Here is a 26,754-nt window from a genome sequence, read left to right as displayed (position 1 = left end):
ATTGTGTGTGTGTTATTATTACATTATATAACATTAAATTATATTGTGTGTGTGTTTTTACAACATTAAATTATATTGTGTATTTTATTATAACATTAAATTATATTGTGTGTTTGTGTTATTTTGTAATAAAGCCATATCGAGCTATCTAACATGTTCACTGAGGAGAATGAAAACCCTGATTTTATTGTAATTCTGTAGTAAAGTGCTGTACCACCCTGAGTTTCCAAGAATTTCCAAGTATTTCAGTGTTTTTAAATATTTTAATCTCACCTAGGCTGTGCTAACGTATCTACTTAAATAGATGTTACAAACTTGGGACTTCCTAATAGAGCCACAAGTCTTTTCATGTGTTATTACTGATATAGTCACTAATATGGTTGCCTTCAAACTTTACTCATATTGACTCATTTATTGTAGACGATATTTAAGTCACGGTGTGGGGATGCTTTCTCGGTAAACACAGATGAATTCCTTTTAGATGGACCAAAATTATCAAGGGTTTTTAGAGATGTCACAGAAAATTAAAGTATATCTAAGGGTAAAAATGTAGTGCTACTTAGTTACACAGTTTATCACATCACTCTAAATAACAAAACATCACTGGAGAACACATGTTTCAGCAAAATATACTTTGAACTTTAAATATGAACAATTAATGTGGACTTAAATTGAAAGGCAAAAAATGTAAAAATGTACAAATTACATGGTAAGCAATTAAGTAATAAAGATATTTCACAAGGAAAACATCAGTACTTATTAAAAACTAGATTTATTTTAATATGTTAAATATCATGATATCAGTTAAAATAAACTATGAAGTTTAAAACATATTATATTAAATTTTTACAAACTTATCACTGAGAAAGAGAATATGTTTTGGAATAAATTATCTATCACAAGTGTCAATCATGTCTTAGTTGTGTACAGTTTCAAAAATTAATGTTTTCATTCTTTATTGTACAAAAAATTACTTGATTAAATATCTCTATAAATGATTCCTTTTTAGTGAATATTTGTTAGTGCTGGTAAAAAGTTTATATCATATTTTACTTCATCTTTCATTATATTTCAATTTTTTATATAATTTTCTTTTATTCTTACTTATCAATTTAACTTGTAATGAGACGTATCTAATCTTTATACAATAAACAATATTTAACAGTTTTACAGACATTTCAGTTTAAATAGTTTGATCCAAAACAGCGTTGTTTTTTTTTAAAAAAAAGAATTTCCAACCCATAAATGAGACATCAAGACTGACATTCTAATAAACATTTTTGAATAAATTTGGTATTAACTGAAATGTCATATTTTGTTACTAGTTTTTACCAAATGTTGGTTGTTTTTCTGCTAATATCGGGAATATATGATATGCAACAGTATATGGTTTCATGATTTTTTGATTTGTGAGGTACATTTACTTTTGTTGGTTGATTTTGCTTGATGTTTAGGTGTGTGTGTACAATATTTAACTATGGTTTGTGGAGGAAACTTGTTGATGTTGACGAAGTACTGTTTTATTTTGTCTAATTCATCATTAATTTTATCTGGTGAGCATATTTGGTTTCTTAGTGTGTTGAGTTTTTGTTTTGTTTTATGTGCTGAGTCCCAAGGAATGTATAGTCCAGTATGGGTGATTTTTCAGTGAATTTCTGTTTTAAATTGCGTGTTAGTTCTTGTAATTTTGAGGTTAAGAAATGATATTCGATTGCTTTCTTTCTGTTCACATGTGAAGTTAATGTTGGGATATATAAAGTGATTGAAAAAAATTAAGTGTGTGTTGTGTGGATGTGAATCTCACAATTGTGTCATCTACATATCTGTACCAGTTTAGTGGCAGATGTAATGCTGTGTTCATTGTTTGTGTTTCAACTTGTGTCATAAAAATATTAGCAAGAACTAGTGATACTGAGTTGCCCATGCTAAGGTGATTTGTTTGTATATAGTTGTGGTTGTTGAACATGAAGTTTGTCTTCATTGTGGTGAATTCTATGAGGGTTGCTGATTGGTTGCTGGGAATGTCTATTGATGAGTTAGGGTCTCGAATACAGAGTTCTAAGACTATCATACAGGCTTCAGCGGTTGGGACTTCTGTAAAGAGGGAAATAACATTGAAACTGGCCATTAAGGCTTTATGATTAAGTTGATTATGATTAGACTTGAAATTAAAAGAGTCTTTGATGAATGAGTTGGTTGATGTTACATACTTGGAGAATGCCTATGCTTTGTATTTACCAAGATTGTAATTAAACAATTCATATGTGGATGTTATTGGTCATAATGGATGATCTGGTTTATGAGGTTTGGGGATGCCCGAATATTTGTGGTGTGCATGAGTCGTTCTTGCGTAGGCAGGAATAAAGTTTTTGAAACTGTGTTGGCTTTTTCATTTTTAGTAGTATTTTGTTCAGTTGCATTTCATGTGTCTTTGTTGGATTTGTGTGTATTGGTTTTAATTTGTTTGTGTCTGATAGGATGTTCTTTATTTTTTGGATGTATTCATTTATGTTCATTATGACTATAACGTTTCCTTTATCTGCTTTTAAAATTATGTTTTTTGTCTTGTTTTAGGTTTTTAATGGAATTAATGTCTCTTTTTGTAAGATTGTTTTTAGATTTCTGTTGTGAAATTATGTTGATGATTTTGTGAGAAAATTATTTGAAAAAAATCTTTTAATATGTTGTTTTTAGGTGTTTCTGGAAAATATTAATTTTTAATTTTTTTGGGAAGTTTGGCTGTTGAAAGTCAATAAAATTGTCAGAGTTGTCTTTCTGTTGGTTGTTTTCTGTGGAAAGTATCACAAGTTTTCTGGCTAGGTCTTCTAAACATGTTTTAATTTCTAATGTTGGACCTTAGAACCAACCTAGAAAATAGTTTTTTGGCAAACACTAGTCACAAAATATGACATTCTAGTTAATACCAAATTTATTCAAAAACCAAGCACAAATCTAAGTTCTATATTATGTAAAAAACTACAATGACAAACACAACACCAATATTATTTATTAAATACAATGTGATAACTACCATGACTTCTATATTGGAGAAACAAGGAGAAAAATGGAAACCACATTCAAAGAACACAAATAGTCACCTCCACACGTTTTCGAACACTGTAATTCAATCTTTGGCTTTCCTTCCATCCAACAGTTCCTCAACTGCAGAAGTAAAACCCTGGAATTTATTGTTCAACAAAACAGAATTATTATTATCAATTTCCTAACTTTTAAATCAAATAGTGTTCTTTCTGCCATCCTGAATGTCAATGTTAACTGATATATCTTTTCCATGTAAATGTTTAAGCTCCTCCTGAAATCTTACTGTCATTCTCCACAGTCTGCACTTTACCTGTTTCTTCTTTAATGAGAATAATCTCCAATTTACAAATTCTACACATAAATTGCACATCTTCATTACTAGCTTCCTTCAAAATACCTGCCAGTCCAAAGCTCCCAAATGAAATCCCCTCATTGTGCTCGTTACATCTGGCAAACTTTGAAGCTTGTCTCCTAGTCTTAACCATTGTACTGATACTTGCAGCCTTACAGTTATCAATACTAATTACCATAATCTTTAGCTTACAGCTACTATTGAGCTCAACATTTAAGAATCAATTACATTATTTTTTTATCACTACTCCTTCTTCACAATAACGTAATGAAGTTTAGCTATATAGAACTTTATAAATTAGTATAACTGACAACATACGTGAGGTTAATAACAACATATTTTTAGTCTGATTTATAATCTACTTATTTTTATAAGCTGGATCAAAACTAGCGATCTCACTTGAAGTAATAAAGTTAATTCTTAAAACACCAAAAGATATTAAAACTTTTAGAATAGGCTCGTTACAGTTAATCGAGTTCACTAATTTCTGCTGTAATAATAAAACACGAAGAGAAAAACAGTTTTAGTAAACTATATTTTAGATTATATTTACTTAATAAAAAAATATATTTTTTTATTAAGTAAATATAATCTAAAACATCCAAGGTGTTTTTGATAAGAAACTAACACAAAGAAACAATGAAAACCTTTGAAGTAAAATTCATATAAACCAGAAAAACTCTTAAACAACCCTAAAACCTCCTTTCTTAAAATTAAAGCCAATCTCTACAACAAAACTATTTTACTTGTATCACAATCTCTTAAATAACTAGGACCAAGTAGTAATCAGTTAATGATAGTTTACTTTGATGTTGAGTTCAAATTTAACTGTATTTTGTATCATTATCAATATACCATAAATTTTGTTTCTAAACTATTAAACCCAAAGATACAGTAATTGTCATTTGGTATTTTGCCACGTGCTCTACAGTGATTGAGAGTATTTCACAAGTCAATGGTTAAAGTAAATCACGGTTATCACCCTAATAACTGTGATAAAAATAATCACTACACTGGTTATTTTCTCCCGTTTCAGTGTAATCTTCATTATAAATATTACACATTCTGGTTCTGTCAGTTTTCTCCTTTTTAGATATCTTAACACAAAATCGTGGTAATGTGTTGTAGTTTTTTTAACTCAGCTTAATATTACTGTCAGCATAAGCTTAACCGCTCATCCAACATCCTCCATGCATCGGAGTTCATTGACTATTTTTTGAATAATTTGTACTTAAACACATAATCTTCCTTCAGATTTTTCTCTTCCCTTCAAAGAAGCTGTAAAAATCTTACTGCATACAAAAGAAATAAACACAAAAAGTACTTTTATTGTCGTAATTACTTTAAAAACACCCTGGCTTTGAACCCATAATTAAATTATTTATATATTTTTTGAAATGCATAGTTGTTATGTAATATTTTGTTACAAATTCACTTGTACTCACTCACTTCTTTTTCTTTATCAGTAATCAACATGAACAAATATTTTTGCACAACTATCAATCAGGTAATCAGACAATTAGCTAAAATAATGCTGTCACACCTAATCGTATAATAAATACTGACTGAATTAATTTATCTCGGTGTTTCTTAAGTTTATAAAACGTTTAACCTCATTCAGATAAGACATGAATAAATTGTTTATTTGGAAGATTTTACACTTACTTCAATAGTTCTTTGGATTTCTTTTCCATGTTGTTCTTTACCGTGTGTGATATCTTTTATGTCAACTAAACGCTAAAGTTTTCTTCATATGTCACTCCCTTGATTTATTACATTACAAAAATTTTGATCATTATCAAACAATTTATCTTTTCTGTATACGATTTTTTTTTCTCGTAACAATCATCAAAACTATATATGCAAAAATGGATCGTTTGGGTTGAAAAATTATTTTACATGAAAAAGCGAACTACATCAAGTTCACAATGAAAGAAGTAACTGAGCGCAAGCTGACCACATATTTGGAAGGGATTGTGTAACTAAGTATCGGAATATAGAGGGCAGTGTTAGATTTTTGAATATATAATTTTATTTATATAAATAAATTACCGGTCAGTTACTTCTTTCTTTGTGAACCTGACGTAGTTCGCTCTTCCATGTAAAATATTTTCTCAACCCAAAAGAAACGTTTTTGCATATATATTTCTCTACACGTGGGTTTTTATTGACATCACTAATCGCCATAACTGTATTAAATAGAAAAAGTTATAACCTTAATTAATACGTAAACTAAGATATATTGGACAGCTATCATGTTTTCTTTGATTATAAATTGGAGTGTAGTCATTATTATTACTTTAATCAGTTTCTCTAAGATACTGATCATCACCTTTTCAGTTAAGTATCTCTCGATATCTATCATTATCATTTTTGTCTCACGCATCAAAACAATTAATATGATTAGTGAAGTTAAACATATTAATACTGCTCTCATGATAATCTTTGTCAAACATCTGCCGAGAACCATCAGGATGATATTAACGAAACAACTTAGGATAACCAACCAAAAGACATTATTTGAACGTTTTAGTACATTTGTCATGGCTAAAATAATTAAACAGATTAGGAGAACCACCACAACTACGTCAATCAGGTTTCTTGCGATATTCACCATGGATACGTAATGTAATCGCCATAGGACAGTTACAACAACTATAATAAGATATATCAAGATATCCATATAGATTTCTTTAGACATGTACTTTAAAGCGTCTTTCACATCTTTCGTGGTTTTACATTTACAGGAAGCCGTCATTACTTTAATTAAGTAGCATATAGAAGCCATTATTGATGCTACCATCAAAAACCTAAAGAGAGCCAGGATTAAGATATTCCTCCAACAGCATATTAGAAGCAACAGAAATACATGAGTTAAACACTCCAGAATAGACATCATTATTATGTCAACTCAGATCTTCCAAAGAGCCTTTGTAATTACTTTTAGTAAAATTAATATTTTGAAATATACGCCGCAGTTGTTTTTTTTTCACAAAGACTTCGAAACTTGTGCAGTGATAGTTTGGTTCCTAAGAGACGGTGTGTATTGTTGAGTATTTCTAAAGTAGCTTACTATATTGTTGGAAAGGACATAAAAGCTGATGAAGTAATAATATTTCATATTTATCATTATATTAATGGTTTATTCTTATATTTGAGCCTTTCTTCACAGTAGTTTTTCTGACACGTGTGTATCAAATATTATTTTGTACATTTCTTTGCATTTGTTATTTAAATCTGTTCATTTTAAATTTCCGATTGAACAAAAATTCTCTCAACGCTCAGGTTGCTTTTTGTCGTTTAAACGCTATCAAATATATATGTATATTTTTGAGGTTAACGCTGATCATCAAATCTGAGTTTTTAGATGCAGGGTGAGAGTGGTCGCTCTTATAAATTTGTGAGCTATTTAATCTTGATATTAAAATTCGAAGTCATTTGGGTTAAATAACAACTAGATATAGTCTGATTTATAAATAAAAAAGGATGGTCACAATTTAAACTTAAAATTTAAAATGTGTAGATTTTACAACAAGGTTTAATTTTTAAATAGGCTTAACATTGTAACGGTACTTTCGGCTTCGTTGGATGTTTTTGATAAGAATGAAATCAAAATTGGCAACTAAAGTGTTAGCTGCACTTAAAGCGTTGATAAGAATTTTACAGCAAATATCCATTCACTGGTTAATCAGTTTCTGTTCAGTTTAGAGTATTATGATGAGTAAAACCATATACCTAGTCCTTCAGTATTACTACAGTAACAACAGAATGTTTTTACCTAGTCCTTCAGTATTACTACAGTAACAACAGAATGTTTATTCCTAGTCCTCCAGTGATGCTACAATAACAACATAACATATATACCTAGTCCTTCAGTATTACTACAGTAACAACAGAATGTTTATACCTAGTCCTCCAGTGATGCTACAATAACAACATAACATATATACCTAGTCCTTCAGTATTACTACAGTAACAACAGAATGTTTATACCTAGTCCTTCAGTATTACTACAGTAACAACAGAATGTTTATACCTAGTCCTCCAGTGATGCTACAATAACAACATAACATATATACCTAGTTCTTCAGTATTACTACAGTAGCAACAGAATGTTTTTGCCTAGTCCTCCAGTGATGCTACAATAACAACATAACATATATACCTAGCTCTTCAGTATTACTACAGTAACAACAGAATGTTTATACCTAGTCCTCCAGTGATGCTACAATAACAACAGAATGTTTATACCTAGTCCTCCAATGATGCTACAATAACAACATAACATATATACTTAGTCCTTCAGTGTTACTACAGTAACAACAGAATGTTTATACCTAGTCCTCCAGTGATGCTACAATAACAACATAACATATACACTTAGTCCTTCAGTGTTACTACAGTAACAACAGAATGTTTATACCTAGTCCTCCAGTGATGCTTCAATTACAACATAACATATATACTTAGTCCTTCAGTATTACCACAGTAACAACAGAATGTTTATACCTAGTCCTTCAATATTACTACAGTAACAACAGAATGTTTATACCTAGTCCTCCAGTGCTGCTGCAATAACAACATAACATATACTTAGTCCTTCAGTGTTACTACAATAACAATATAACATGTATAACTAGCCTTTCAGTGTTACTACTATAACAACAGAATGCATGTACCTAATCCTTCAGTGTTAGTACAATAACAACATAGTGTATATACCTAATCCTTCTATGTCACTACAACAACAACATAGTGTATGTACCTAATTCTTCAGTACTACTGTGGTAAAAACGTGATGTACCTAGTCCTTCAATGGTACCACAGAGTATTACATATACACACATATCTAAACTTTCAGTGGCACTAAAATAATAACAGAATGTATATGCCTATTTCACCAGTGGTATGAAAATGATAGGAATTTCCTCAAAACTCTTTTACAGAACATTTGGGCTACCTTTAAAACAGACTTATTTTTTCACAGTCTTCCTTTTCCAAAGTTAAAATTGATAATCAACAGAAGGGGATTTTTCACGTTCATTAGAAAAAGTCAAAATTTTTCTATTTGTTCATATTATTATTTCACAAGTCTATCGCAAAATGAACTGTTTGTTTTGCACTAAAACTGAAACAGACTACTATACCGAACGCTGTGAATGTCCATGACCTATCTAAAAGTTGATTATTTTTCATTGAAAGTTGATCTCCATGGTTACAACTGGATAATAGATGTGATGTTGTTCTGAGGGGTTGCATGTGTACATGATGCGTGTTTACACCAAACCTGGGAAACAAAGAACTTTGGGTCAGTACATAATTACAAGACACAAAGCTTTATTTAAAACACTGTTTTAGTCGTATTTGTTGTATTTGAAAAGGCTGCTTCTTTTCTGGTAGAGTTTTATTATGTGTTCACTGAGGGTTGTGTCTTACTCTAGACATATTTAACTATTACTGTGCATTAGAAAAGCCAATGTATAAATAATTAAAAGGCATAATTTAAACTTTATAAATACGGATATAAATACAAATATGAATATAAATATAAATATGGAGTAACTGTAGCTGTTTAGTTGCTGGTGTAACTATCAGTAATGGATTAACTGTAGCTGTTAAGTTGTTGGTGTAGCTACCAGAAATATCCAAAACTTTCTCTTATCCCTTGCTAAACATTTTCTGATTTATTATAGAAACAACTTGGAAGACTGTTTCTGTTTCCTTTAGTGATAGAAACAACATGTCTTATGAAAGGAATTTCAAGCCAGTGTTTTTTGTTGACAATCTTGATCTTGTAATAGAAAAGAAACAATTCAACAGACTGTATTGTGGAGAACAACTCAGGGTAATGGATATATGTTTCAGGTAAATCTGTATGTTAGAAACTAGAATCAGCTTTAAAGGAGCATCGTAAATATGCTGTTTTATTATACCAAATATGAGCATGTTTTTTACTGTAAGTTACATAAGTAAGTGTCTTACATTATTCCCATGTAGATGTCTTTATTTATTCATACATGTACTTGTCTCGTGTTTCTTACCTTATTGATTTATACTTATCTCATTACAAGAATTTGTTCAATGTCTCTTACTTCATTCACATGTAGGTGTCTACTGTTTCTTACTTTATTCGTGTACATGGGTGTATTCTTTGTTTACATGTACTTTTTAATATTTCTTCATCGAAATGCACGTGTCTACTTATTCATGTACATTTGTTTACTGTTTTAATTTTATTTATGCATATTTGTCTACTCTCTTTATTTCAATACACGTGATCAATGTTTCTCATTTTATTCAAATTTAAATGTCTACTGTTTCTTACTTTATTTATATACGTGTCTACTCTCTTTGTTTATATGTATGCATTCAATGTCTCCTACTTTATTGACATCTGGATGTCTTTATTTACCTTTAGGTGTCTACTGTCTTTAATTACATCTATCTACTCTGTTTAAAACTGGTACATATTAACTCGTACCTAATGTAAATGTGAATTTTTTAGTATTAATAACGTTCATACTATAAAATAATTAATTTACTCATAATAAAATTAAAATACATTATTTTTTATTGTAATATATGATGTTTTTGTCACAGCCTTTAAAATGGGATAAGGATCTCAAGTGTCGATATTTCAGTGGTCATCATCCGTATCTGCTAATACAACCAATTAAGTTAGAGGAAAAGAGCCACAAACCTTATATTGTTCAACTCCACGATGCCATAAGTGACCAAGAAATCCAAAGACTAAAGAACATTAGTCAACTTACAGTAAGAATTGTAAGATTTGTGCAATATAACTCTTTCATTCAGTAGTACACCTGAGATCTGTACACAATCAATCTTTTCTTCAATAGTAAACCTAAGATCTGTGCACAATCAATCTTTTCTTCAATAGTAAACCTGAGATCTGTACACAATCGATCTTTTCTTCAATGGTACACCTGAGATCTGTACACAATCAATCTTTTCTTCAATAGTAAACCTGAAATCTGTACACAATCAATCTTTTCTTCAATAGTAAACCTGAGATCTGTACACAATCAATCTTTTCTTCAATAGTACACCTGAGATCTGTGCACAATCAATCTTTTCTTCAATAGTACACCTGAGATTTGTACACAATCAATCTTTCCTTCAATAGTAAACCTGAGATCTGTGCACCATCAATCTTTCCTTCAATAGTAAACCTAAGATGTGTACACTATCAGTAATTCCAGCCATTTAGTTTTGTAATTTCAATACTACCAGTCTTTCCTCCTTGTGTAATATTGTGATCTGAACATTATCATTCTTTCCTTACAGCTTCATAGGCCTTCTCACTATGTTATCAGTGGTGAATTTGAAGCTTCTCTTATGCTTGAACAAGTGCAAGGTGTGTATTCAAGATACAAATGAGTATGTCGACAGTGGATGAATATTTAACAACTAGAGGTTTATCACCTCATTTAATGGTTATTGATTGAATGGTCTATGTATTAGTGTAACAATTTGAAGAGATGGACTTCTTTATTTTGTATTATGAAGGACTAATCCATTGTTGTTGTACTGGGAGGGATTTATCTGTTGTTGTTGTTTTAAGATTAACTTTTTTATTGTTGCTGTATAATGAGAGAAAACTCTACTGTCATTGTACTGTGATATACTACTCCACTGTTGTTGTACTGTGATAGACTACTCTTGTTGTTGTTGTGTGATGGATAATATAATGTATTGTAAGGAACTTCTCTCTGTGTGTTGTGTTGTAAAGTAATACTTTAAAAGACCTACTGTTATTCTAACATGTACATATCTAAAAGTTACGTCTTGTAAGACAGTTTGGTCGCTTGGATAGCAAAGAAAATTACAAATGTTTACTAGATTTGTTGCCACAGTATTTCTCAGCAAAACTGATTCCAGCTATAAGCGTGTACATCTATAGTGAGTGTGAACAGTACAAGTCAAAACACAGATCATTGTACACTATTGCACAAGTACAAATATGTAACACAGATCATTGCACACTGTCAACTGTAACTGGAAAGTATTACAAGACAAATATCTTTATGGGCAATTGAGTGCATTACAAAATATTGGAGCAAGTGTAAAAAATTTCAGACCAATGCTTAGATGGGCATAGGAAGAAATCCTAAAGGTCCAATAACTGCTATAAATGTCATTGGAGGGAGTATGTTTTAGAATTTGTTTGCTAGATACTAAAGTACAAGACATTATGAAGCATGTTGATAATTTACTTGTTGGTACCAAAAAACATCCTCTTTTTGTAGTGCATGTAGGAAAAAATGATAATGAAAACTAGACAAGAGAGAGGAAATGCTTAAAAAGTATAAAGAATGCCATAAGAGATTTAAGGATAGAAGTACACATCTGAGGTTTAAGGAATACTCCTTCAAGCCAGATACTGAAATAAATTATTGAGTAAGATCCAAAGTTTAAGTAAAAGATTGTCAAGTGGATACTTAGGCCAACAGATAAGCTAGCTGGAGCTGTGGAATAGTTTTTACGATAAGGGAGAGATTATATACTAAAGATGAGATTCACTTAAGTAGGTCAGTTAGTAGGATGTCTGGTGAACTTTTTAAGATGTTTGTAAAGATATTCAGTCAGTTACTATCATATCCAAAGTCACATGTTGCTGCTATCAGGAACTGCTGCCAACCTGATCTATTATTCATCCTATGACTCAACTCTACAAGACCCTTTTGTGTAGTTGCAAATAAGCTAACTAGGGCAATGTGAAATTTGTATACATGAAGTACAACAAGATAAATACATATTAAAGACAAATTTAGTAAATTTGACAGTGATTCCATGCACTAGGCAACCAGCATTTTGCATAACTTAATTTTTGAAGTCATCCTGCATCATTTGTTCATTGGCTAAAACCTACAAAAACCTGATTGGACAAAAAGCAGATAATTGTCACACCAATAAATCACATATTGTACTGATCTTGTATTGATAAAACAATATTAATACAGGAAAAGAAGAAAATGGCTTGTAAGTGCAAAGGGCATACGTATGATACTTGAAGGAAATGTTCTCGATGTCAGTGTGGATGCAACAGTTTAGGCTTGGAGATCAAAATGGCAAAAGAAAGTGGGAAACAGCTGCAGAGAAAATTAAAGGCAGAAAGAAAAAAGAAGAGGAAGGATTGATTATACTATTCCATTATTATACTGGAGTGATAAAGATGAAAAGTCTAGCATTATTTCTAAAGATCCCTTGGATTTCATGATACCAAAAAACGAAGCAGATTATCCACGAACTCATGTAAAAGCAAGGTATTATTGTAGTACTTCAACAGGGCACAGGAATGATGTCTATTCATTTTGAAAGTTTTTTTTTTGGTATCAAATCTAGAGCAATGTCAAACTTCCAAATTAAGAAGTTTGATAGACGGAATTTTTCAGACCTCTTGACAAGAACAATTATTTGCTTGCATTCTGTATGACTATAATAAGGATTCTATGCACCATGTTACTTCAAAGAGATGCTAAAGGTCTAATGTACATAATAGGAAATGACATTTTTAACATATATGATGATACAAAAGTATTCTCATCTGTCAACGATGTGCAACATTCTCTGCCAGAGAAAAGTTATACTTGCTCTGATATGTTACTCAGGGCATTCAAAGAAGTGAAAGAGAGATTGAAGAAGAAGCTTTTTAAACAACTACATGGCACTTTCATTGACTGAAGACTGGGTTTCAGCTAGAACCTACAGAATGATTTGTCCAACTGCACTGAAACCAATAGAGTACCATTGGCCAAGGTGATGAGGATTATCCCACTAATGCCAAGATGAAGGCCTTTGTTTACTCTGAAAACAAATAATAGAAAAAAATAGAGAAGAATACAACAAACTATGTTTGATCTTAGAAAATAGGCTGAGAAAGTTAGTCAACAACGCAATACTATACATACATCTTCCAAGGTGGACATTCACCAAAAAGAATTAAGTTGAATACTGTGTACTATGAGAGTCAAAACTTGCAACAGTGCTGGTAAATCTGTGAATTTTTCATTAAAATTCTGTTTGGAATTTTAGTTAAACCTGAAAACACTAAAATATGGTTTTAACTCATTGTGGAATAATGTTACATATTAATGTCTACCATACAGCCCAAATCCTAAGTGCCTGGCCCTTGAAAGCATTGTTTAAAATAAAATAGTAAATTCAACAATTTGCTTAGCTGCTATTATTCTAGTATCAGGAATATTAGGAACAAGATAGATAAGTTCAAAGTTGTAGTTGAAATTGGAGGTGTGGTATAATAGGAAACATGGGAACATTGTTAAGCTTGGAAAATATTGATAATAGGAATCATTTTGAAACTAGCTGATGTAATGTATCCATTCAAAGCATATGGAAGACAATAGGGATCCCTTAGGGGTAGAATAGTACATCAGATCCAACTGCCCTAAGGGAACCTGTGAGGTTTGGTGACAAAAAGTTTAATAGTTTGCCAGCCATAAGTGAACAAATGTACAGGAAAGACATAAGGTCCCCAGGGAGAGATCCAAATGCTAACTATTTGAGGTGCCTAAAGGTACAGGCCAGATTTGGTGACAATCAGTCCAGTGATTACCACAAGTTACAAGTGGACACAAAATTTTTGTCAAGTAGTGCTTCATAAATAGATAAGAGGTCAAATTATTTAACAGTGAAAGGCTTTTTAAAGAAAAGGAGGTTGAGAGACTATTTACCTAAGAAGTAAACTGTGGATTGTTAAGTTGAAAACTTTAGAATGGAAGTTACAATTAAAGGTTGCAAGTGTAGGAAGGTTTTAATTGGATTATTGTTAAGGGAGTTAACATTATACAGTTTATTACTGACCTCATGTATGTGAGGTCGATGATAAACTGTATAATAACATCAAGGATTTTACTTATACAAATATTGATGCAATCGTAATAGGAGAATAATTTTAGACACATTGATTGAGACCGTGTAAAGTCAAGTAATGAAAGAGAGAGACTTCTTGAAATGATTCAAGATGGTTTTCTATACCCAAGAGTTAGTCAGCAAACAAGCAAGAAGGTATTCTATTTTGGATTTATCAACTGCTAATCTTTAAAGTTGAAATGCTTCTATGATTTGAAGTGGAGGAGTATTTAGAGAAAAGTGATCACTAAATAGTTAAGTGTAATGTTTTGCTATACTTTGAGAAAAACAAGAAATGAGATCTTTGTTCTTCTGAGACCTTGATGCAAGATTTATCATTCGTGTAAAAAATAGATTAAGCCAAAAAAGCAAAAGAATAACAGGAAAGATCAAATTTAACTAGTTTACTAAAGATATAAAAGAGAAAATCAGGGATAAATTCCATGATGTTAAGTGATTTTAAGATATTTAAATTGACAGATATGTTAAAAAATTTGTAGAACTAGAGAAAAGCTACAGATTTTCTTCAAGAAAAATTAAGAAGCTCAAATGGGCTTATTTAGCTGATAAAGTTAAAACTAATTACAAAGATATATTTTTAAAGTATGTTAAAGACAACTAAATTGTTAATGGTTGGAGTGGCTTCTGGTTCCTCATACTGGTTGACTGGGTTGTAAGGAAATTTGGACTAAAGTCAGGTATACATAAATGATCCTAATTCTACATTCAGAAATAAATTTTTTCCATCAGGTTTGATACTGAAGAACCAGCATTCCTGCTGCTCAAAATATTTGAAATTAGGTATAATCTTTATGATTATACATTCTTTTAACTATATATAAAGTTATGAAATGGACTTGAAGTTTGAAACATAGCAAATAAATGTCACATAACATCAGAATTATTGATTCTGACAACAGAAACGTATTGAGTTTCTGTCTTTTCTAATATTCAGCCTGTAAAGCCGTTATCAAATATAACAAATTCAGAAAAGAAAAATAAAGGAATGTAATAAAATGTGTTACAGCGAATGACAGAGATAACATGAGAGTTGTTGCAAAGTCAAATTTATGAGTTATTTCAAAACACCATAGTATATTTATGATGTGTTATATTTACAAAGTTTAATTTGTTAAATTATTTTACATAAATACAAAAACAAAACAGTCCAATTTATGAATCACTACTATGGGACTTGTAAACCTGATTAACTATTCTAGCACAATCCTTTTGAGAATTGGCAAATACAAATAAAAAACCAGCATATCAGTTGAAAGGACAGATTGGAAATGGGTAAGAGGAGGTAAAGTACATATTGAAAATACATTTTCAATGTAAGAAAATGTTAGTTTCTGAATAAGTACTACTTCCACTCACCCAAAGACAGAATTCCATACTGCAAAGGTGGAGAGGTTAGTAAAGGTGTGACAGTATGAATACTGTCATTGAGCAGATAGCAACTGCCTTAAAAGAATGTGTAACATATGATAAAAAGAAGGCACACATGTGGGGTATAGAACTGTTTCTAGAACAGGTATGCTCTTCTCCTAGTAATGAACAGAGTAATACCTATGAGGCAACATGTAATAGGCAAGCATCATATCTGTTTGTAATTGATAATGGGCCCAAATAAATATGTGCCAAGGGTAGAGTGTTGGGGCACACTGGAGCACGTCAGTTGCTGTCTAACTGAGCAAAACATTAAGTAGAAATACTTTGTTATTGTGAGCAACAAAATCAATCTTCCTCATCAAAACAGCAAAAAACAAAAACTCCATGGGAAGCACCTTGTACAAGTACTTTGACAAAATGTTGTTAAGTAATTGAGAATCAGCCAATTGTTAATAGATAATGCATAAGTTGTCTATATATGTAACAAGTGTTAGCAGTGAACATAGTGACAGTTAGTCACAGTAAGGTGGCTGATAATGTGATATAAGTGGCTAAGGGAAAAAGCCTCAGGATACATCAGATTATGCAAAGTGCTGTCATTTTCTAAAAATTACAGGAATAAGCAGTCTACATATTGCTTGCTGTGGGTGAAGAAGTGCCTACTTCAAGTTTTTCCATTGAAGAACTTTGTAAAGATTTATACTTAATACTATTCTGTTTTTTCTCAAAGGTAATTTTTTTATAGGAACATTAAATGAATAGCAGTAAAACTTGTTAAACAGTTAACTTTATTATAATTTTATATTTAACTGAAAAAGAAAAACTATGCAAATTTTAGGTGACTTGAATCTTGATTGTCCAGGAATTAGTAAAATGTTAAAAATAAATTGGGTCTAAATTGAGATTTTGTGTTCAGAACAAGATTTAGTGTGAACAAAACTGTATTTTTCTTCTTTACATAACTATAAGATTTTAAGCCTTTTTGACTGTGTGAATGGCCTTCAAGTTAAACTTTCCAGCTCCTTGTCATCATGTCAGTGAGGCTGAACAAGATTAATGTGAAGAAACCTGTGAAGGAAGAATCTGTCCACCAGAAGGAAAAGTACCAATAAACAGGTGAAACTATGGGGGTAGAGGTGTCAGTCACTCCACAGCAAGTACACGTTTGTCCATTTCCTTTTTTTTTTCATCATTAAATTTCTTGAAGTGAGCTAAACATACATAGTGAAGCTCCTACAGTAACATATGGAGGACATTATATAGGCAGTGGATCAACAAAATGGGGACTTACTTTTTAAGCAATCTGATGCAAAACCATTTATGAGGGAGTGGTTACAGAAGGCTGTGGATTTCCTCTACTCCATATGGGTTGATCGATGTAGATCTCTTATTCCTTTCAGTCAATCTTGCAAACCCTTTTAAAATGTAAAATTGAACAGCAATTTTTTGTATATCAACATTTAATATTTGTATATGTGCCAATTATTTTTAAAGCTGACATTTGTATTTCCAAGCTCACAGCAGGCAAGGTCTAATTATGGACAGTGTTTTATAATGGGGAAAAAGAGCACTTTTGAAGCATAAGAGGTGAAAGGCAGGTACTTTAGTTCAACCATCCACTTCCATTGTTTGTGTTATTGAGCTCCCATTAAAAACCAACTATCAAATGTCTTGTGATGACTGAAATTTCATTCTACAAGACTCTGTGCATTATTGTGAGATAAGAACTAGAGTATTTTTAGTAATTATTTTAAGTATAAAATGAAAGAACACATTTGTTTGAAACTGTTATTGTGTTATGATAATTACATACAATTCAAAATGCTTTATATGATTGGGTGAAAATCACTTAGATTTTAAATGTGGAGAGAAAATTGTAGTTACCAGTTCTTATGTTGTTGGGACCCTGGTGAGATGTTTGTTAGCATTATAAGCATAACATCAAAGCTTAAAGTGGTATGGGATGTTGTTGTTTTGTTTTTTATAGGTACTATAAAACAACTCTGCTGTCTCAAAACTGTCTTCGGTCTACACCAAATATCTTAGTCTCTTTCTTTTCCTTTTCATTCAAGTACAAATGGTAAGATACAACACAAAGTAACAGTGAAACAAAGTGCATCCAACAGATGCATACAGGTTTTCAGTAAGGAGTCTAATTAGTATATCCACTGCTGTGAATAGTAGTTAACAACTGTTGGCTTCTTGGAAGGGTGAGGTTCAATAGCCAATGCAATAAATACTTACTGGATAGAGGAACTACAGTTCTCTTCTTAAAATGTCATATAAGAGGGGGATAGGAACAAAACAAATGAACCCTTTCATTACAGACTCACTCTGTGTGACTTTGTTCATAACCATCAGTTTCAACACTATAATTTAAAATGATATGTGTATCTTCACAAAATCTGACTAGCTTTCTGTAAATATTACTGGTTTTTTGTATACAAAAAATTCAAAGTTTTTGATCAAGTATTTCACTAAAATTAAGTTATCTTTTGAAATTCAAGAATTGTTCAAACTAGTCCACTTTCTCTTTTCCTCCTCTTCAAAAACTACATTACAACAAACTTTAAGTGTTTTCAACCAATGATAAGTAGTGTAGTGACTAGAAAATATAAGTTCAGTGTTATAAGATAGAATACACTGTTTAATGTAGGTGGTGGTAATTTATTTTGTGAGTTAATATTTCATGACTGTTTTGTTTCACAGTAAGAAAGTTGAAAGCAGAAGGTTATTGAAAGTTGTGTAATTGATATTAAGGCTACAGAGATTTCTAGAATGCCTCAATGTAAGAATACCTCTCTTCTTCACAAAAATCCATTTTGGCCAAATTCAATTGGTTTAAAATGCAGTTGACAAGCCAAACTATTTTTCTCAAGAAGAGAACTATACAGTATTTAGATCCAGTTGTGATACATGTATTGTGAAGAATTTGTCATGTTTCACTTGTTTTGAACATATTTTAGAATAAGTGGAATGCATGCTGTTCATTTATTTTTGAATTTATCTCCAAAAAGTGGCAAACATTCACTGTAAAAGAATCCTTAGTCCAACACACAAATTTAAATTATTATATACACTATTTAAAAGTGAGTTTTTAACTGAAATGAAATCAGAACATTGGAGTAATTGTGGTTCTTCAAAAAGCTGTAGGAGTGGGTGGCTTTTAGGTCTAATACACCAGTGTTCAACTGTATTTCATAGTCACCCAAACTGTTTAAAATGTGTTTACATTTTCACCATTTGGAAAAACTGCATTTTCATGGTCACCAAAACTGTTTAAAATGTGTTAAAATTTTTACTTTGTGGCAAAAATATTAACTGTGTTTTTACAGATGGGTAAAAAATACAAAGTAATGTTTTCAATTATTTATTAATAAAATTAATTATACCAAAAAATAGGTGGTAGAAGTAAAGTACCAGTTCACCACAGGTCAATAGCTGTTTTGGCATGTGGCAAGTGGTGACCATGTTGGACACCATGGGTCTGAGGGATCCAGAGCAGGTAAAAAACAATACTCTTTTCTCTCTTCACATGTTGTCTGAGAAAGAAGGAAAATAACTTTCTAAATCCTGTCTTGATTTGTTGAAGGGAGAATTAGGTGGTATACAGATACCATATACCTCATTGCTATATTATGTGTATATATACAAAACACAAAAATTTGTGTCTGTCTCTTGTTCCATTATCTAACTATTCCAGGTTCACTGGACCAGTCTTAACCAAACTGTGTGAAATGTTTTTCAAAGGAGCAAAAACAGCAGTGCTTTCAATAGATGACTATCCTTTTTTATGAGGGTAAATGTGAAGATAATTTGGAAGGGGTCATGTTAGTGGAGGGTTCATAACTCCTCCACCCCCTTTATTGCTGTTATTGAACACTTTGATTAAGTTAACATTAAATATATTTGTAGATGGTGTCTTGTTATTAAACTAAAATGTAAGACGTTTGTACAATTTTCTCTAATATGCATGCATATAGTTTGGGAGAAAGTAGACAAACATTTAATATATACATCTCAGAGACTGTGATGGGCTTTCTTTGGAGGAATTAAATGAACAAAGATGACTGCCTTTGTTACAATAATGCATAAACTGAGATGAAGTTTCTATTTCAACAGCCACCATAAGGCTGGTATGAAAAGCTGTTGTTTGAGTTGTAATTTCTTACTTTGACCTGTCTGTAAGACACTTCTGTAGCCATTGGTTTTCTATTAAATAATCATTTAAAACACTGTAGAAAGATGTGATGAACTGGGTGTTGAAAGCAGGTAACAGAATGCACCCCTACTGACATTACAATTGATACTACCTCTTTGTACAGGGTCATAATGACCATTATACAGTCTAGTAAATGAATTGTATGAAAATCAGGATTTTTTCATTTATCATATCTTCCACCTCCAGATTTTAAGTTCATGTACAAATAAAGGACAGGTACCTCAGCTTGATAAATATGAAACATAAAATTCTGAGTTATGTTTATGATTCAAGCTCAGAACTTCTTTATAGGGCATGTGCTAGTTGACTTCTAGGTGTTGCTGTACCTAACATGAGTCATGATGGATGGTACCTGCTGCTTCATGGGATAGTTCACCCGGTATCAACTTGAGTGTGAATTTGTATTAATAATGACACAAAAATAATATGTTGTTCTGGATTATTGCCATCTAAGTTGATTGGCCAGCTACAAGGAGAACACAAATCATGTAATTAGTTTCTGTTTTGAAAGAATTGAGATCTATGAAGTGCTGCATTTTTATCTAGGTATGTGTTGAGTTTGCAGTGCATATTTTAATTTTCATTCCACTTGTCAGTTTTATTTTGCTCAGTGGTAAACATGTGAAATAATTATAGATTATCAAAAAGTTATAACTTGTGTTTAGTAAACTCCATGTTCTTAATAATGTAATATTTTCTCACACTAATCTTTCATCTCAATAAATCATCAAGTCTGTCAGTATGCAGGGTGTGGATTACATGAATGCCTCTATTTTTGTAAACTACAATAATTAATCACATCAATACTTCCAAAGTTGATTTTTCATACCATGGATCTGTGATAAATCTGTTTTAAGTTTATTTTATATTGCCTTGACAGAACTAATGGGGGCATCTAGTCGACTGTAAAAGTATTATCAAAGTAGCCATAATCCTAAACCAAAACATATATGGTTCAGGTGGAATAGAATAGCTCTTTATCCCTACCATACCTTGTATTGAGTGAATCATTATGGTCTGCATTTGAAAATAGGTCTTTGTGGTCATCCATTGCACTGTTTCAGGTGTTGTTGTTCCTTCAGACTCTCTACTGTGTTTTATGCCCTCACTTTTCTTCTAATGAAGATTGATAGCCCTTATTACATTCCAGTTTTCCCATAAGTACCACATCTTTCTTATATGGGTGAAATGTTCTCCAAATTTGACTTTCTCATGTCCTCTGGATGGTTTTGGAAGATGCTTCTTTCCTTCCCTCAAACTGTTTCTTCCACCTATTCAATGTAAGATTCTCGCTATCTGTTGATATGACATAATGTACTGTATTGGAAGTTGTAATTCTTCCAAACTGTAATTGTATTTCTGGAAGGTTCTTACCAAATTTCACACTTCCCATCTTACCTCTTCATTAAAACCTGATGCTTCCAAATTCTAAGAGAACTCAGTGATATCTGTTAGAATTGAACAGATGAAGTCATAAGCATAATGAGAGTACCTTGCACTATTACTGATGGAGGTTTGTTACATGATAATTTTAATGAATAATTTGCAATCAAGAGGAGGCAGAAACTCGTGACATGCTTGAAAACAAGGTTTACAAAAATATGGCAGCATTGAATAAGAATATCTATTGATGTAAAAGGATTGTTTGTTTGTTTTTTAATTTTATGAAAGCTACATGAGGTCAATCTCCACTAGTCATCCCTAATTTAGCAGTGTGAGACTGGAGGGAAGACAGCTAGTCATCATCATCCACTGCCAACTCTTGGGCTACTTCTCTACCAGTGAATATTAGGATTGACCGTAACATTAGAAGGCCCCTACAGCTGAAAAGGTGAGCATGTTTGGTGTGATGGGGATTGGAACTAGCAATCATCAAATTACAAGTTGAGGGTCTTAACTGTCTGGTTATTCTAGGCCTGTGTAAAGGGAGATAAGTACTTATTGGAAGTTAATTTTTAGTACAGAAAATTATAAATAACACAACAATTTTATAGAATATGTGACGTAGATTAAAAATAAATATGCAGGTTAATCAGTCTGTAGAATGGTATTCTTGAAGTATTGAAAATATTATTCAAATTATAAAATTTAGTAATTGTGAATATTAAAAACATCTAATGCTTTTATGGCCTGCCAAGGAAAGAAAAAAAATGTAGTGTTACAAGTTGGTAATTTGATTCACCCAAAAACAGCTTACATCAATAAAGGTTTGTATTCAGTTGTAATTATTTCAGTCCAAGCAAAGTAGTTGCATAACTCAGTAAGTGTTAAAAATGTGTAACTAGATAATTGTACATTTTGATTCAAAGGGGAGATTTGACAAATTATGAAGAGTAAAATAACAGTGTAGAAATATTATTTCCAAGGAACTTTGAAAGTGTGATCACAGTAATGGTTACAAGGTTTAGAGATCAAAATAATCCAGTGTTATTAATATTGTAAGGATTAAAACCATACATTTACTGAAATAGATTAATTTCTGCATATAATCTAAGCAGAACTGTTGTATTACATATTCAAAACTAACATCATATTATTAGGACATTGCAAATGTTACAGCTACACACACTTCTAAAAGGTTATTAATATAACTTGGAGGAACGGTGCTTACTTGTGTGAATATAATGCACCATTTATTTTTTATCAGTATTTTAGAGTGAAATTCACATAATTAAAAAGTAATTGTGCACAATTTTCTAACTGTTGTATAATAAACATACAAGGAAAGTATACAATTTTATCACCTTACAAAAAGATAAGACTAGAAACATGTGTTAATCCATTACTTTTTAAAAGGTACAATAATTTTATAAGTAGCATGTGGTAATATGTTCATGTTGTAGCACATTACAAATTCTAATGATACTTTTATTGTTTCAGTGGTTCAGGAACTATCTACACAGCCATAGTAACTGCTACTGGGTTTTAAGTTGCAATTAAAGAGATCAATGAAAACCAGTAACCAAGAAAAGAGCTTAGCGTCACCGAACTTATAGTGGTGGACAAAAGTAAACATCCAAACCATCGTCAACTATTTGGTTAGCTATCTTGTTGGTGATGAGCTTTGGGTTAGTCTTATTAATGTTACATTTTAATTAATTTTTTTTATTTTTAAACTTACCTGTTATAAAGTGTGTGCTAACATATTGTCTTTATTTAATTAAATGGTCAGTTTAAAGCAATTTTACAAGTTTAAGAATATTTTTTATGTATCACTCTCACAGGTTTGCTTTGTTTAAATTGTAGTTGTAAGTAATACGTGACAGTTTTATTGTGGGAGGTTGCAGCCACATTTGGTTCTGACATAATGACTTTTTCAATTCATTCCACATATAAATAACTTTGAAATAACTTTATACATTTCTGTTCTAAGTTTCTACCAGTATGTTATCTCCAACCAGCACTCTTTAGTTTTATTATGCTTGTTTCAACTTCTTTATATGTACATGGTTGTTGAAATTATTTTATTCAAGAAAGGTTGAGTTTGTTAAATTATTTGCAGTTTATACAGTACTCTCAAATGTAGCATTATTTACAAAACTGTAAACATTGTTTAGTGTGTAATACAATAAATATTAAGTTTTCAGTCTCTTACACAAAATACAATCCAGTGTATTCTTGTATAAATGTTGGGAATCAGATTACAATATTGGCATCTAAATTAGAGTTAATTTTGTAAGGCTTACTAGTAGTTATTTACAAGTTATTTCTGTTTTCTTTTTCTTTTGCATGATAACTTTATTGCCTGGTTGACACTTGGCATTGGTTGGTTCCAGAATTAATAAAAAGGAAAAAGTACGGACCAGAGGTTTACATCTGGTTTCTTGGTATTTCGTCAGAAAAATTCTGACATGGTAAGTGTAGGTAACCAGTACTTACAGCCAAGGAATAAGAGTTGATTGAAGTTCAATTTTCTCCTTGTTTGGGTATCTTGCATTTTTCTCTTTTGTGAATTGTTTAAGTTTTAAAAGTTACAAGTCCATGAAATTGGATGGAAAGTTAAATACTTTGGTGCAACAATAATATAAAAATGTGATTTAATAAATCTCAGAGAGACTTCCAGTGGATAAACTTAGTCTTTCACCAATAATTTCAAGATCTTTTAATAACTTGGGTGTATTAATGCTTCGCTTTAGTTAAACACAGATATTTCTCTCGTAAAGTTTAATAGTAAAAATTATCATTGTTTCACAAAACCAAAATTCTTAAAAGCTACATTTTTGAATTTTAAAATACAATTGTCTGCTTTGTCCAGAATGTCTTCACCAACCACAGGTAATATATATAATAAAGACAAAAACAAGAATGTTCACATAATTCAAACATGTAGATGTAATGAAGGTAATAATGAACAGTGGAATGATGACAGCAACACTGAATATTTAACAAGACTATATACAATTACAAATAGTTATTTATTGTTTTCTGCTACAGTATCACTACCATCTTGTTAAACCCCCATAAATAAATAGTTACATGTTAGTTAATTCACTCAGGGTGTTCTGCTACTGTAAAGTTATATTTTGTGGAGATATTTAGACAGTATTAGGGAGTATTATCCAAAGATTTGTACATTCCGATGTCATGGGTGTCAAGTGACATGAGTCAGTAATAGTGCATGACACAGATAGTATTTTTGTGTTTTGTGAGTAAGGTATATTCTATCTCTGTAATGCTAGTGTCATTAACAGTATTGGTTATAATTTCTGATATATATAATTGTTTTCATTATATATACATGTATATTTTTATTATCAGAATTATTTTGTATTGTTATCAAGTCACACTCCTTTTTCAGGTACTTGATTTAATATTAACAAATGGGAAACCAAACAATGAAAATAAAGATAACCTATCTATAGGTTTTCAAGACTTTCTAGACAGGTGTCCAGAAGTGGACGTAAATAAACGCCACATTGCCTCTGAACTCTTATTAAAGATATGATATAAATTACTGTTAATTTACTCAGATATTTTGGTTTACTTTGAACCTATTATCTTGATAACATATACCAAAAAGCAGTACCAGTATGTTTAGTTACATTTAGGCCCATCCTACAGTACTGTGCAAAAGTGTAAGGACAAAGTCAAAAATCAGATTTCAGGCAGCTTTCAAAGAACATCTGAAGGTAAATCACAGGTAAAATATCGATATTTTATTATTATTCACATTTAGTGCAAGAAAAATTTAGCGAGAGTTCAACAAACAGTGAATATTTGTTGTGTCTCCTTTTACTTTAATAACTATAGAAAGTCTTTCAGGTTTTGGTACAAGATGTTTAATCACAGTGTCCTTTGGGAGTTTAGTCAAAATGTCTCTGATACACTTCCGTATAGTTTCATTGGAAGTAGCTTTTGATTTTTCAAGTTTTTGATCTGTGAAATCCCAAATATGCTCATTTAATTTTAGATGGGGGCTCTCAGGGAACTATTGTATTATTTTGAATAACTCCAGTGGCTTATTTCTCAGCTAAGTAATTTCTGCATATGTTGGATGAGTGTTTGGGGGCATTATTCTCTTGGAAGTAGAACTCGTTACAAATAATTTGCAAACCACTTGGTCTGCCATGATGGATCATTATTTAGTGGTCCATTATTCCACCTATTTTGCAGAAATTTCCTGTCATCTCTGCAGAACAACACTCCAAACCATCACACTGCCTCTCTCATGTTTTATCACAGGTGCTATGCATTGACATAAGAATTTTTCATCTTTCTTATGCTGGATGTACAATGCACACTTTGAATGAACTATTTTAAACTTTGACTTATCCATCCATATTACTTCTTTCCAATTATCAGCAGTCCAGTTTCTTGTCAATACTTGGAGAACAAAGTAAAGGTTTTTTTAACTGCTACATGATCAAATATTCTATCATCATTGACTCATCTTGATATTGTAGATCTGGACAAATTTCTTTCATTTAGTACATTGTCATTCATCTCATGCTTGAAACCAGTGTTCCTTCTATCCAGAAGGTTGCACAAACAAAGGTACTTAATGCCAGTATCATTGGATCCAGGTGTTCTGTTTCTTCCTTTCTTATTTTTAAATTTATTTGTATTGCTCCCATGATCTATGGTGTACTTGACTGTATTTGAGGGAAATTTCAAGTCTACAGCAATTATATGAAGAGTCCAACAAGCATCACATAAAGCTTTTATGCAAAGTCTCTGATCTACTGACAATTCTTTCCTCTTTATGAATTGTGGAATGATAACTTCGAATGTGTGTTATCACTGTTTTTATCAAGATTTATTTGTGGATTGCTATTAAATTTATTCCTTCTGGTACATACTGGTTCAATATGCTAACTACTTTCTACATAGTCAAGACATTGCATGTGGTACCATGACATTTATTTCAGGCCCTAAATTTTACCCCTATATTCATTCAAACAGAACCATTATGACATGTCCAAGGTACAAGCATAGGAAATTCTAAAAACTCAGTGTTCTCACTCCAGCTTGTTTAATTGTTAAAAAGTGATAAATGAATCACTACCATGGCATTGAAATTTACAATCAGTAATAACATGGAAGAATTAGCCCATAAAATGGAAAGAATGAAAAGATATTCTTTTGCCCTTACACTTTCACACAGTACTGTATAAAGAGACTAATTAAACAAACTGTATGTGATGTATAATAAGCACTTTTTTATTTTTCACCCAGCATCTGTTCATTGAAGTAGCCGGTCAGTGAAAACAATACAGCCCACTACAGTGATAACTAGATTCACTCAAATAACTCAAAAAACAAATATCCCAATATACATGTTGAAATATATTGACCATGAAGACTGGCACCATTTTAGGACAAGAAAATTAACAGATTGTTTTTCTTAGATTTC

The 26,754-nt window shown here is 31.4% G+C and overlaps 2 protein-coding genes across 13 annotated transcripts in view; one reads left to right on the top strand and one right to left on the bottom strand.

The window, feature by feature from the left end:
- The window catches only part of LOC143243048 (dynein axonemal heavy chain 7-like), a 30,626-nt gene extending 25,255 nt beyond the window's left edge, over window positions 1–5,371 (bottom strand). For 2 of the 12 annotated variants that reach the window (XR_013023800.1, XM_076486681.1), the window contains exon 1: window positions 3,032–3,415. The gene's annotated coding sequence lies outside the window, so the exon portion shown is untranslated. Of the gene's footprint in view, window positions 1–3,031; window positions 3,416–3,439; window positions 3,929–5,059 lie in introns of those variants that run through there. The other 10 variants (XR_013023807.1, XM_076486683.1, XR_013023797.1 and 7 more) reach the window with 9 other exon arrangements.
- Window positions 5,372–7,450: 2,079 nt separating this feature from the next.
- On the top strand, window positions 7,451–14,039 carry LOC143242242 (uncharacterized). Its single transcript, XM_076485611.1, has 6 exons — window positions 7,451–8,702; window positions 9,088–9,239; window positions 9,995–10,177; window positions 10,703–10,772; window positions 12,618–12,681; window positions 13,895–14,039. The coding sequence occupies exons 1-6, from the start codon at window positions 8,660–8,662 to the stop codon at window positions 14,037–14,039; spliced, it is 657 nt and encodes a 218-aa protein (XP_076341726.1). The 5' UTR covers window positions 7,451–8,659.
- The last annotated feature ends 12,715 nt before the right edge of the window (window positions 14,040–26,754 follow it).

The sequence above is a fragment of the Tachypleus tridentatus genome, unplaced genomic scaffold (genome assembly GCF_004210375.1).
Source record: "Tachypleus tridentatus isolate NWPU-2018 unplaced genomic scaffold, ASM421037v1 Hic_cluster_2, whole genome shotgun sequence".
Lineage (NCBI taxonomy): Eukaryota > Metazoa > Arthropoda > Merostomata > Xiphosura > Limulidae > Tachypleus > Tachypleus tridentatus.
Note: the sequence above shows the minus strand (reverse complement) of the source record. Positions and strands in the feature narration are given on the sequence as shown.